The sequence below is a fragment of the Dromiciops gliroides genome, chromosome 1 (assembly GCF_019393635.1).
Source record: "Dromiciops gliroides isolate mDroGli1 chromosome 1, mDroGli1.pri, whole genome shotgun sequence".
NCBI classification, from domain to species: Eukaryota; Metazoa; Chordata; class Mammalia; order Microbiotheria; family Microbiotheriidae; genus Dromiciops; species Dromiciops gliroides.
Genome location: NC_057861.1, coordinates 430,810,410 through 430,823,830, shown reverse-complemented (window position 1 = coordinate 430,823,830; position 13,421 = coordinate 430,810,410). Strand labels below are relative to the sequence as shown.

General features: G+C 35.9%; 1 protein-coding gene across 2 annotated transcripts in view; it reads right to left on the bottom strand.

Moving 5' to 3' along the window:
• Positions 1-13,421, bottom strand: part of WDR41 (WD repeat domain 41) — a 65,928-nt gene that overhangs the window by 44,458 nt on the left and 8,049 nt on the right. For both annotated transcript variants that reach the window (XM_044003551.1, XM_044003558.1), the window contains exon 3: positions 77-125. In XM_044003551.1, the coding sequence (XP_043859486.1) occupies positions 77-125 (49 nt within the window). The remainder of the gene's footprint in view (positions 1-76; positions 126-13,421) is intronic.

The following is a 13,421-nucleotide window of genomic DNA, read 5'->3' as shown; positions in this document are numbered from 1 at the left end:
GCATGTAGTGAACATAATTTGAGTCATGTATATAGTTCCATTGTTATTATATAAGCCGTTTAAAACCAGCACATACCTGAGCATTCCATAAAAACACAATTCCATCATCTCCAGCCGATGCAAATCTGTTGAAGGAAGAGAAAAAATGAAGACAAGGTCATAAGTGATAAGTGTAAAGGGTGTATCTATTATCACATAATTGCTGGAGTTACTAAGCCTCCTCAACCCCTATTAATGATATTTTGATTCGCTAAGATTCTCAAGTACAGATAAAATTCCATCATAACTAATTGTCTTGTAGTAGAATAAATATGGTTATAATGAACACATTGCTAAAAATATAAATCGAAGGGTTGGACTAAGGTCCCTTTGTGCTCTAGAATTCTATTATTCTATGAAATCTGTCTGCAATGAGATGAAACGGAGCCAGTGCCCAGTTCTTCTGTTATGAATTAATTTCCCAATAGGGGAAAGAAGTAGTGTCTGAATAAACTCATTATTTCTATTCGTTTTATGCAAAGATTTTTAAAAATCTAATTGTTTGAAACCATTCCTATTCCTTTACTCCCTCTATCTAGCTCCTGGATCGTTCAGGATATTGCTGCTTTCTTGAGTAATCAAGGGGTTTAGTGGTAAGAGGAAACTCTGAAGCAATTGTAAAAAAGCGAGATGTGCTCAACCAGCTCCTCAGCGCTCACTTCTTCTTCCCCTCTCACTGACATGCTTCATAAAGGACTCAATCTTTTCTTTCAGTGACAAAGAATATCTTGTAGGTGAATAGAGTCTATGGAAAGGGCCTGTTGTGTAGGATTATGAGTTACAGAATGAATGAAAAAGGGATTTGTTGAGTAATTAATACTGGCTAAGCACTGGGTATACAATACTAAAGCAAAAGCTAACACAGTCCAAATCCTCAAGGAGAGTCCATCCTAATACGGAGTAGGGGAGTGGTAGCAGCTAAAGTTTATAGCTTAGAAAGTGAATGGGGAATGGGAGAATTATAGGGGAAGAGACTGACATACCTTTTCGAGTAACAGTGAATTATTAATTTGGGTATTTATTTAATTGTGACTAGAACAGGAAAGGAAAAAGGAGAGGTAAAAGAAGTATCTTACGTAAACCTTCTATCTCCCCCAACACTCAGCAAAGTGCTCTGCTCACACTGGTTGTTTAAAAATCATTTCTTCAACGGAACCACTGACATGACTAGATTTATTGCATTTTCCAGTATTTATATAAAAAGATTTATGTGATCATTGTGTTCCTTCTCTGAGAGCATATACAGATGGATGGAAGAAAACAAGTCAGGAGTATAACAAAGGGGGTCTTAGAAAAGAAATAGGGAAGATAAAATTCTATAGCAGGAAAGTAAGTTAGGCAGGGCTACTACCTGAGCTAGGAGACAGAGATAACTCTAGAGGTCAGGACTATCATTCTAAAAAAAAAAAGAAAATCCCCCTGGCTCTCAAGAATCTTTCTCCACCCTGCCCCCCAAAAGGAACTTTCCATCGTCAGGTAGTCAGCCCATCTCTCCTCTATAAAAGCTTTGGCCTTTCTTCTGTTAGAGGAGAAAGATGTCTCTAAGCCATCTCCTCCCCTTGAGGCAAAGTCTTCAACTTCCCTCTCCATCACTTTCTCTACTGGCCAAATAAAAGACCATTTGAATTCTAATTAGACTGTGTGCAAGAGTGTAATTCTTGGTTTTGTTTGTTTGGTTGGTTGGTTGGTTGGGTTTTTTGGGCAGGCAATGAGGAAGAGTGTAATTTTTTACAGAGGAATACCTAAGGACCCCCACAACCTATTTCCCCCATGACACTACCTAGTTTCTGATAGAGAGGTGATACAGAACGGAGAATAAGACACAGACATGCATACACACATACTCACGCTCACACATACATGCACACATAATTTTTTTCTTTGGGACATGATCAGTACAAAAATATTTTGTCTGACTATACACGTTTTTAATGGGAATTTTGTTTTTCTTTTACTCTCAACTTTATGGGGAAAGGGAGAAATGATAGATTTTTGCTGATTGAAAAAAAAATTAATTTTTAAAAAATCACCTCCGCCAGGAAGTCTTCTGCAATTCTCCAACTCAGAAATTCAACTGGATTCAACATTTATTTTTGCAATACAAAAGCAATCAATAGGAAAATGAAACCCCAGACAATCCGGGAGAGTGTCAGGAAGCATCCAGCTGTCCTTAAGGAGCTCAAGTCATCAGGCCCAGACAATGTAGATAGTCACTAATGCAGATTGCTGAACCACCATCAGTGATCTCTGGAAGATGATGAAAAATGGGAAAGGTGCTATAGAGCCAGGAAAGGATAAGTATTGTTCCAATTTTCAATAAAAAAAAATTAACAGAAGAGTGGACTTTATAAACTAGAATCTATAAGCTAAACTTAAATTCCTGGCAAAATTAAAGAATATATTGTTACATGGATACTTGCTGGACATCTAGAAAAAGACAAGTGATTACAAAGAGCCAGCTTGGCTTTGTCAAAAACAGGTTTTCCCAGATTAACTTAATTTCCTCAATCAAAAAGTGTTTACTACAGTGTGTCAGGCACTATCATAAGTCCTGGGGAAACTAAGACAAAAGGAAGGTTGGAGCCAAGTTGTGACAGGCTTTAAATGTCAGGCAGAGGAATTTATATTTGACTCTGTAGGTAACAGGGAACAAGTGGAGTTTCTCAACTAGGGGAGTGACGCGGTCAGATTTGCTCTTTAGGAAAATTAATTTGGCAGCTGTTTGAAGGATAGATTGGAGAAGGGAAGAGACTTGAGGCAAGGAGATCAATTAAGTTATTACGATAGTCTCTTTAAAAAAAAAAATTGCATCCACTACACAATTAGGTCAGGGGAATGCTACAGATATAATTTAATTAGATTTTAGCAATTTATTTTGGTGTTTTACATAGCTGTGCATGTCCTTTAATTGACAATGTGAAAAGTCATAATATTGAGTAGCATGTCTTTTGTGGTATCAAGAGATAATTTATTTCCTTTCTTTAATTTTTTTTCAATTAATAAATGCTCACTCCCATTCCTCAAGTAAACAACCAAGAAAGATAGAAGGGAGAAAGGAAGGAAAGAAGGAAAGGAGGGAAGTAGTGAAGGAGGGAGGGGGGGAGGGAGAGAAGGAGGGAGGAAACTTTTACAAGTATGCCTAATTAAGGGAAGCAAATTCCCTCATTAGCCTTTTGAATTGTTGAGTTCTTGTGGGTGGGGGGTGGGAATGCAGGAGGCAAGAGAAATTGGAACATAAAGTTTTTTAAAAATTGATGTTAAAATTTTGTTTTTACATATATTTTGGAAAATAAAATTCTATTCAAATCCAAAAAAAAAAAAAAAAAGAACAAAAAATGCTAGTCTCATTCCATGCTTTGAGTCCATCATCTCTTTGTTAAGAGATGGGTAGCTTAGATTTTGGCAAAGAATTTCACAAAGTCTTTCATGCTATTCTTATAGACAAATTGGAAAGAGAAAGGTTAATTGATAGTACAGTTAAGTGGATTCAAAATTGGGAGGATGGACTCAAAGGGTAGTCATTGATGGCTGGAGGTCAATTTGGTGGGAAGTTTCTACTACAGTACCCCATGGATATATGCTTGACTATGTAGGGTTTAACATGTTCATCAATGATGTGTCCTGTTTTATCAAATTCACAGGTGACACAAAACTGGGTAGCTAACAAACTGAATGAGTGTTAGGGTCCAAAAAGATTTTAAAAGTCTGAAGATCTTGACAGCTTCTTAAACACACAAGGTTCTGTGCCAAGTGTTGGAGATAAAAAGATCTGACACAGGACTCACTCTGATGGAACTTAAAATCTAATAAGTTTATTAATAATGGTCTCTCTCCTTTCAGACCTAACATAGTATTGGATAGTATAGCCCTCTCAGGAACTTAAAACATGGTTTTGCATTATAGTTATTTGCATCTTACAATATCCCTTGACTAGATTTTAAGTTCCATGAGGGGACACAGAATCATCACCTTTAGCATTGTAGAAGATATCTTAGAGATCTAAGCCAACTCCATCATATTTACATATCAGGAATTCAAGGCCCCAAATAGGGAAATCATCAGCCTCAAGATGACACAGATAGTAGTTGATGAGCTGAGACTTAAGCCTGGGTCTTCTGATTCTATGTTGCCTCCACAAGGACTGCATCTTATCTAACCTTCTACCTCCTCCAAAACTCAGCACAAAGATCAGCCAGCTCAGGGTAGATGCTTAAAACTGGTTTCTTGAGGGGCAGCTAGATGGCGCAGTGGGTAGAGCGCCGGCCCTGTATTCAGGAGTACCTGAGTTCAAATCCGGCCTCAGACACTTAACACTTACTAGCTGTGTGACCCTGGGCAAGTCACTTAACCCCAATTGCCTCACCAAAAAAAAAAAACCAAAAAACAAACAAAACTGGTTTCTTGAACTGAACCACTGGCACAATTAGATTTACTGTATAGGTATGTTTCATTATGCATAGATTAAGGTGTTTCGTTAACATTTTCTAATATTTATACAAAAAGGAATATATGATCATTGTGCCCTTTCACAGAAAGCATATGCTTTCTATATTGGGGTAGCTAGGTGGTGCAGTGGTTAAAGCACCAGCCCTGGATTCAGGAGGACCTGAGTTCAAATCCGGACTAAGACAGTTGACACTAGCTGTGTGACTCTGGGAAAGTCACTTAACCCCCATTGCCCTACAAGCCCCCCCAAAAAAGAAAACATACATGGGTGAGGAAATACTAATGGTGGGGGGGGGCATAGCTAAAAGGAAACTTGGGAAAGTTACAGTTTAGCAAATCCAAATGAACAAAGCTCAAGACTAGTCCCACAAATGGTCAGAGCCTGTCATTAATGACATAATGAAGATAGAACTGCTAAATTCAATGTACTAAGTACAAATGGAGTGGTCACTCACTGCTATGGGGAGATGGAGAGCATGGTTAAAGTTTGGAAGAGCTATGGCCCTTAATCTCATGAAGTCTAAGATGAAAAAATAACATCTCTAGATAGAAGTGCTCCAAGGTCACTTTCCTCTCTACAATTCTATGACTCTAGAAAGGGCCTTAATGACAACTCTTAGGTAAGTATTCACTGCACAAAAGAATACATTTTCACCAACTTCTCAGGCCATTCTGTTCTCATTTTTAACCATATGGCATGAGAATTATTTGGGGGATTTAAAAATTATGATTTCAACAATAAGGAATAATAAAAATATAACTTTTCATAATTTATAAGTTTTATGTTTTGTGGGAAAATAACTGTGAAGTGATACTTTGAGTATTTTTTAAATACTAAAGTGAATCCTTAACTGTTTCTGGATCTACTGATTTTTGTTTCTATGGTGATGAGAAAGAAGGCAGGTTTCTATCGCCTAAAATTTTCTTTCATTGCCATTGATTATTGAAATTTTTTTAACTTCTTTTGTCCCTTTCAAAAAACTACAGTTTTAAAAGAAGCACACATTTTTTTTCCTATCTTGATTTGAAAATTTTCATTATTGTTCCATACTGTCTTAATTTCTGAAGTTTACAATAAGTGATGATTAAATGATTTCAAGTTTGGAAATGAGATATCAACCTTTAATTCATTTAGTAGTGAACAAAAAATAAATTTAAATGATACTCAAAAGTAATGCATGGTATTCAAGACAATCTTTTAAGAAATTATCCAAGGGTCAATAAGCTGGTAGATTTTTTTAGATCCCACAGTTGTTCTTAGTATCTCTTTTAGAGAAGTTACTAAAAGAAGAGAGAAGTGAAAAAAAAATCTGTACAATTCTGCTTACTACTAGGAACACTATTTAGCCAGAGAAAAGGTTTGAATTAATGACTAAAATTAGAGTTTTAAGTTAGCTATGGGTTTCTGCTATTCGTTTTATTCCTATTATTCCTCAAACAATAAGAACGTAATGAACTTTACTTATTAATCTCTCCAGATTTTAGTCAAGTACATATTAAAGCCTCAACTTTAAAATTCTTTCACAAATAAAGAATCCTACAGAAACATCAGGACAACTTGTAGTACATGAAAGCTCAAAAACTTCTGTCATTAGAAAATATCATCCAAGAGATATATGGTCATAAAAGGAGGTAGGCCAATCATGTCATGAAAATAAGAAGTTACAGATGGCTAGATCTACGCTGTACCAGTATGGATATAACATCAAAAGACTTGGAGGAAGGCTTCCAGCACGTGAGATGGACCCCTCTTGGAAGAGTTATGGGAAGACATAGACAGGAACACCACAAAGGCACTCACTCACATTTATGAGATAACAGATGCATTTAACTACTGATACAAAATAATGCAAAGTTCGAAAAGCAAAACTGGAGGAATAGCACACTACATTTTATTTTTAAATCTAATAAAGCTACAGGAGTACACAGAGAGAAAACAGATTAGAAGGAAACAGAAAAAAGTCACTAATATTGGTTTTTTAAATTCTGTGTTCTTTTTAAAAGCCAAGAGTTCTAATAATATGAGTTTATTGGGATTTATTTGGGCTTTCCCCCTTAGATTTATTTTGTTGAGATTGTTCTTAAGTTTGTAATAAAAACACATTTTTAAAATATGCAAGCTATTTGGAATTAAGAATCTATTTCCCAGTAAAATAATGTTATAAAAGCCATGACTAATTTCCCAATTTAACACACAAAAGCCTACTTGCCCCACACTGCAGTTGAAATATGGTATAGTTAACGAAAAAAATGTTATAAAATAGTAATTTGAAAATTTTTCAAAAATCCAATTTTAAATTTTTTTATCTTAAATGTGTGTTTGTGCAAAAAGAGGTTAAAAGATAAAATGGAGATGTGAATTGGATCACTTTCATGGGTGGATGGCTCTAGTTTTAAATTTATTAGGTGCAACTTCACTTCATAATTTAGGGCTTTCCTTTTCCCTAATACACTATATGCTCTAGGACTAACATTTTTTTCATCCAGACTTTAATTTAATCATAAACTAAGCCACTTCTTGGGTTTATCCTTGTATCCAATACTTCTGGCTAACTTGTATCAAAAGTTTGGGGTGGGGAACACAGTGAAGGCGGGGAGTAGAGTTATTCTTAAAACTGATATATAGAAATATTCATTTAAAAGTCTAACCTACCACCAGGAGCTAAGAGAAGGAGAAAAAGGAGAAAACAGTAAGTAAACCGTCCTTTCTTCTGCTTCTAGGATCTAGACAAGTTTCACTTACTAACTCCAATTACAGAGATACCAAGCATTAGCTCTGTTTTATATCTAGTTCCTATAGACTATGAATGAGATTTCTAATAGCATAACCATTATAATAAAACTCACACTAACAAGACAAATGGTACATTTTATGATGTTCATTCTAATTATATTTTGCCTGTGACATTTTCAAATTTATTCAGTTTCTTGTATTATTTTTCCAAAGTAATGATCTGAAAAGCAGAGATCACTTTGGGATTAAAAGGGCCACATACATGAAGAAGGTTATTTTCAAAGAGGTATAAAATAGCTAAGAAAAAGAGCACTTGAGTTTATATAGAAACTGAGAGCTAAATAAAGATGAGTCTGTCATTTGGTCACCAAAAGCAGGCTTTCCAAACCAACACAGCTTGAATTCTAGACAAGAATTTCATTTTTGTGAAATTATCCTCCAAGATAAGAATCTCTAACAAATAAAGCATTAACTGGTTTTTAAAAAAAACAACAATTCAATTACCTAATTTCTCCCTCATTCTCATTTTCCCCCTCCAGATATCATGACTGTGACTATAGCATTTATATAAAAATATAGAAAAGCTTCCATTAACTGAAATTCTTAATGGACTATTTCAGACAATTTAATTTTCTGGCTAACTTGGGGTTAATCAGAAAACACATTAACTGAGAAACCTGTAGTGCACCTCAAGGTGAAGAGCTAAAGACAAAGAAAGTGTAAATGGTTGAAGGAATCAGGCAATGCTCACTCAAGCTGAGTGGCCAATGTGTTCCAAGTTAGAGTTGGGTGAAAGAGGCACCAGACCTCAAGTACTTTCAACTTAGCTTCCAATATAAATAAGACAGGTAAAAAACAAGTGCTAGTAGTAAGAAGTATTTATTAAACTCTTATTATCTTCCAGGTACTGTGCTTAAACACTGGCAGTATAAATACAAAGAATCACAGTTCCTACTTTCAAGGAACTAACATTCTAATGGTGGAGAAAATGGGTATTTATAAAATAAGTAGATATAGGAAAAAATAAAGAAAATACAAATCAACACAAAGTGCTTCATTACAAAGCGGTTTGAGAGGACACTAACAGGTGGGAGCATCAAGGAAGTTTTCACGTAGAGGGAGGTATCTGAGCTTCACTTTGAAGAAAGAGGCATACTATGGGGCAAGAAGAGAGGAGGGGTATATTTCAGGCTAAACCATATGATACTAGCTAGACAGAGAACAAGAGATCTAAACAGAGATGTTAGCCCGGCTGGAAAAAGGTCCTTAGAAGACGTAGCATCTCAGTGGGCCTTGAAGAATGGATAGAATTCTGATATGGTATGATATGGTAAGGAGTGGGCATTCAGGAAGCTGTCTAGAATAAGTCAAGGCATGAAAGTGAAAACAGTGAGGAAGGAGAGAGTGTGTTAGAGGGAGAGAACAACCAGATGAGGAAACTCCTTCCACCAATACAGACAGATGCCTTTTCATGAAATTTGTCGTCTTATAGAGAGTTGCCAAAAGCAGAAGTGGCAAATGGGTGGCAACATCCCTGAGTGCTGCCAGGCCCAGATTAAAATTTAACTGGTAAATGTTTAACAAAATAAATATACAATAAAACAGATAATACAGCATTTAAAAACTAGGTCAACTTGCAGCCACATATCCTTATGTTATTCCATCATTTTCCAGTCAAGTCTAAGTCTTCAGGACATCATCTTGGGTTTTCTTAGTAGAGATACTGGGGTGACTTGCCCAAGATCACACAGCTAGGACGGGTCTGAGGCTGGATCTGAACTCACAAAGATGAGTCTTCCTGGCTCCTGAGTCGCCATTCTATCCACTGTACCAACTAGCTGCCCCTATGTATGGATTAGTGACTCCCAGTTCTCTTTGAATTGGATACCACTAGCCTAGAGCACTGAAAAGCTAAATGACTTGATTAGGGTCATAGAGTTGGTATGTATAAGAGGCAGAAGTTGAACCCATGTTTTCCTGGCTTCAAAGCCCAGCTGCTGGAGAGCATCGTGGGAAATAAGAGCTGGAGAAAGTGAAGCAAAATTGTACAGAGCCTTTCAAAACTGGGTAGAAGATTTTATAAATGAGGCATCACAAGACCGCTGGAGCAGGTTTTGTAAGGTGCACTGACCCCACCAAAACATGTCCTGGAAATTTTAAATTAAATCCCTGATAAGTTTGCTCTCTTGCCATTTGCTTTTTTATAAGGGGGGGGGGTCTGCTTATCTGCAAAGGACCCCAGCTGCACAAGCAGTGTCCCAGCCTGGCACAGAGGGCTGGCACCTGTCTTGCCTCCCAAGGACACACACAGGGAGTCTATCTTGGGACAAATTATGTCAGCTCAGGAGGAGCTTGTTCCTTGACACATTCAGGGCCTGCTGCATTCCCTAGATTCAGTGTTTCTGGAAATTACAGCGACTCAAAAAGACCTCTTAACACCCCTTAACATTTTAGAGAAGTCTTAGTGCTTGGGACACTTAGAAGTTAATTGATTTTGTCGGTGGTCACTCAGTACATTTCTGAGACAGGCCAGGAGCCCAGGGTTTTCTGTCTCCAAGGCCCACATTCTATCCACCACACCATGCTGCTTGTAGTGTTCATGATAATCAATTTTTGTTTGTGAAGAGAAATAGTTACTGTTTATAATAATTGATAATATCTCTTCACAAATGTAAATTCACTGATTCCTAAGAGGAATTAAAACACATTTAAACAGCTTCATTAAAGAAATACTTTCATATTATTTCACAATTAACATTTTCCATTTCCTTTGTTTAAAACTGAATATAGATTAATTTTTAAAGCTGCATTTTAAAAAAGTTCTATTTAGAAATTTCTATGTGCCTACTGGGAGGGCTTTTCAGTAAAATGGGGTACGTTTTAAGGATTATGAAATATCAATATTAAGCTTCAAAAATTTGAAATTAAGACAAAATTTGGTTGTGAAATCCTCTTTTCCCTTAATTCTCATCATTTCATCAAAGGAAAATTATTAGATTCACAGAATAAGAACTGTAGAGCTAAAAGAGACTTCCCAGATCATGTAGTCTAATCATTTCACTTCACAGTGTTGTTTACAGAAGTAATCACAAATTCTTCAGAAAATAAACAAATAAGTATAATTTACCTACATAATTCTAAAAAATGTGCCCAAAGCTAGATAGTTGCGGCAGCTAGGTGGCAGAGTGGATAAAGCACCGGCCCTGGATTCAGGAGGATCTGAGTTCAAATCTGGATTTAGACACTTGACACAACTAACTGTGTGACCCTAGGCAAGTCACTTAACCCTCACTGCCCCACCCAAAAAGTAAACAAAAACAAAACTACTGATCAAATTTATTAAGGTCACTCTAAATTATTTTCTGTATTCATAAGTGCTACTAACTCATCCATCCATCTTTATGCCATCTTGTTTTTATTCATATAATAAAAGAAAATAAATACTATCACTGAGATTAAACCTAGGGAAAATAAGTGTAAAATAATAATATAGTAAAAGATTCTGTATAACAAAGTTATTTCTATGCCCCAATGGAGGACCCAACAAAACAGCATTTTACTAATCTGGTTACAATGAGCTATATACAATAAATAGTTCTGAATGTTAATTGCTTTCCAGGGCATGCCTTTCAGTAACTCCCTAGAAAGAATCTGATTATACGCTCTTTTCTTATGAGTAGGAAAAGGAAAACTTAAGTTCCTGACATTTTTGTCCTTTTAGCAAGTAGCAATTATCCTTCAATTCCCCTCACCTGCTCCCACATCAAATAATCACAACCACCAAAAACAACTAGAACAACAAAAACCACCACCCTAAATTCTTAACCTAGGAAACAAAAAAAGAAAAAACCAACATCACACACTAGCATAGGAAAAAAAAATACAGAGGCAATGGGTTCAAGACCCTTCTGGAACAATGGAAACAGACTTAAACAATGATCCAGGGTCACATTGCTAGTAAGCAGTAAGGCTGAGTCTCAGGTCTTCTTTCCAAATTAATATTATTTCTTTTACACTACACTAGAACTTAAGCTATACCTCAGACTGTCCGCAACATCTTCATCAGAGACAACATTGTAGAGTGGACGGAGCAGAGGATGTGCTGTGTTCAAATCCTAGTTTTGCCATTTGGACAAGTCACTTCAACTCTGGGACCTTAGTCTCCTTATCTACAAAGTGAGGCAGTTGCTCTAGAGGAATTTAAAGTCTAATATATGATCTTACATATGTAAGGTGCTTTATATTTTCGAAGCATTTTCACATATATTACTTCATCGTGGACAAATGAGCTTGGATCAGAATTGCTGAGATTGGGATGGATCAGTTTGGAAACCTCTTTTGTTTCAAAGATCTTACTCTTTTGTGGATTCATAGCTGTAAACTCCCATCACTTTAATAACAATATTCCCTTCCATGTTTGTTAATCACAGAATTATTTATAATAAAAAGAGAGAGTATTAAATAGTCAGTCTCTACCATATATGAATAGTAGTATAAAGTACTGCAGCAAGTTCTTGTATAAGCAGAAAAGGACACAGGACAGGCATCTATCAAGAATAAACAAATATCCAAGAAAGTACAAATGCTTCTCTCATCCCTGATGCCAGATATTTGATCTTATTAAAAGATCAAGAAGACAACCTATAGTACTGCCTCCACATTGAATGAAAGAAAAAAAAACACTGATGGAACATGGATCCACCAAGGAGCAGACAGGCCAAATGTCACCCCCATTTTATAAAGAAAAATGGATATCAGAGTATAAACTGGCTTGCCCAAGATATCTCTTTCCATTATATCACACTGTACTATAGGGGCCTAATAGAGTTTATACAACTTCCCCCCAAAACTAATTCAAAACTATAGAAGCCTTTTGACACTATCCAAATCTAGAACACTATATAAGCCCAGGCTAACAGTGGGCTATTTGCTGCTACTCTTTTATCATAATCCTCTAACTAGCTCTTTCTGGATCCACTATAACCAGGCCACTTATTACTGGCTTGACAATGAGAGTATCTTATAAGATAGAAACAGGGTCGTTATAAAGGAATTACTAAATTTCACTCAATTTTATCAAGTTCTCCCATAGAATATACAGAAATCACTAGTCATTCTAGAGGCACATTTTGTTCTTCAGTCTAGTGTTTCATGGGTCACCTGATTCTTTTCCAGTCATGATCACCATCCTCCATAACCTTGTCTGTTTCCTGGAGGAGCAAGGAATGGTCAAATGAGCAACAAAGAAAGCTATTCTTAAAATGTGTTATGAACTCAGTTTAGTTTAATGTGTCAAATGCTAGAGTATTACATGCAATTTTAGCACAGTCCATTTTTTGGAAGACTCTTGCTGAGGCTTAGCCTTCTTTAGTGATCTTCCAATCAATATGACCCTCACTTCATGTTCAAAAATACAAAAGAAGAGAAGAAAAAGGCAGCTGTCTGTTAGGTTGATACAGGATTTATTTAGTATCTTCAAAAACCAATCTGAGAAAATTTTCCACTCACTGATTTTAGCTGAGCCACCGAGAAAACAAGAAAATCCTTCTGCAAAATTCTCAATAAGATGATATTATCTAAAGACCTGAAGCGTGAAACCTGGATTACAACAGCTGACAAAAACTAGAATCGAATGCCGACAAAAACTAAATAAAAACATAAAAAGTGTAACAGTACTAATTTTATTGAGAAAATCAAACAAAAGATATTTTCTGCAGTTTGACAATGCATAAACTACATCCCTGATACAGAGGCTAGAATAAGTGCAGATGGTGAATGACAATTCTAAAGTATTTCATTAAACTGAGATTAACCACATTGAATTCTTAATGCAACTTATATTATATATTTGTACTAGCTACGCATTTTCCTATGTCTTACTGCCAAGCATGACTTCATGAGTATTTACTTTTTACAGCCCTACAGAAATTAATTTTTTAACAGATATTAGAAAGTAGACTGAAATTGTTACTGTTTCCCTATCATATATTTGAATTTTTTTTTCAACAGCTAGCCACACTGGCGATGCCCTAAAAATTGTACTTTGTGAAAAATATAATTATAATAATATTCTATAACAACAAATGATTGTCAAGAAAATTTCACACTTAATTAAACATATAATTTAATGGAATAATTTCCTGGGCAAACAGGGTCTCACAGATAAAAATATCTGTAATGAATTAAATTTCTAAGTATTAGT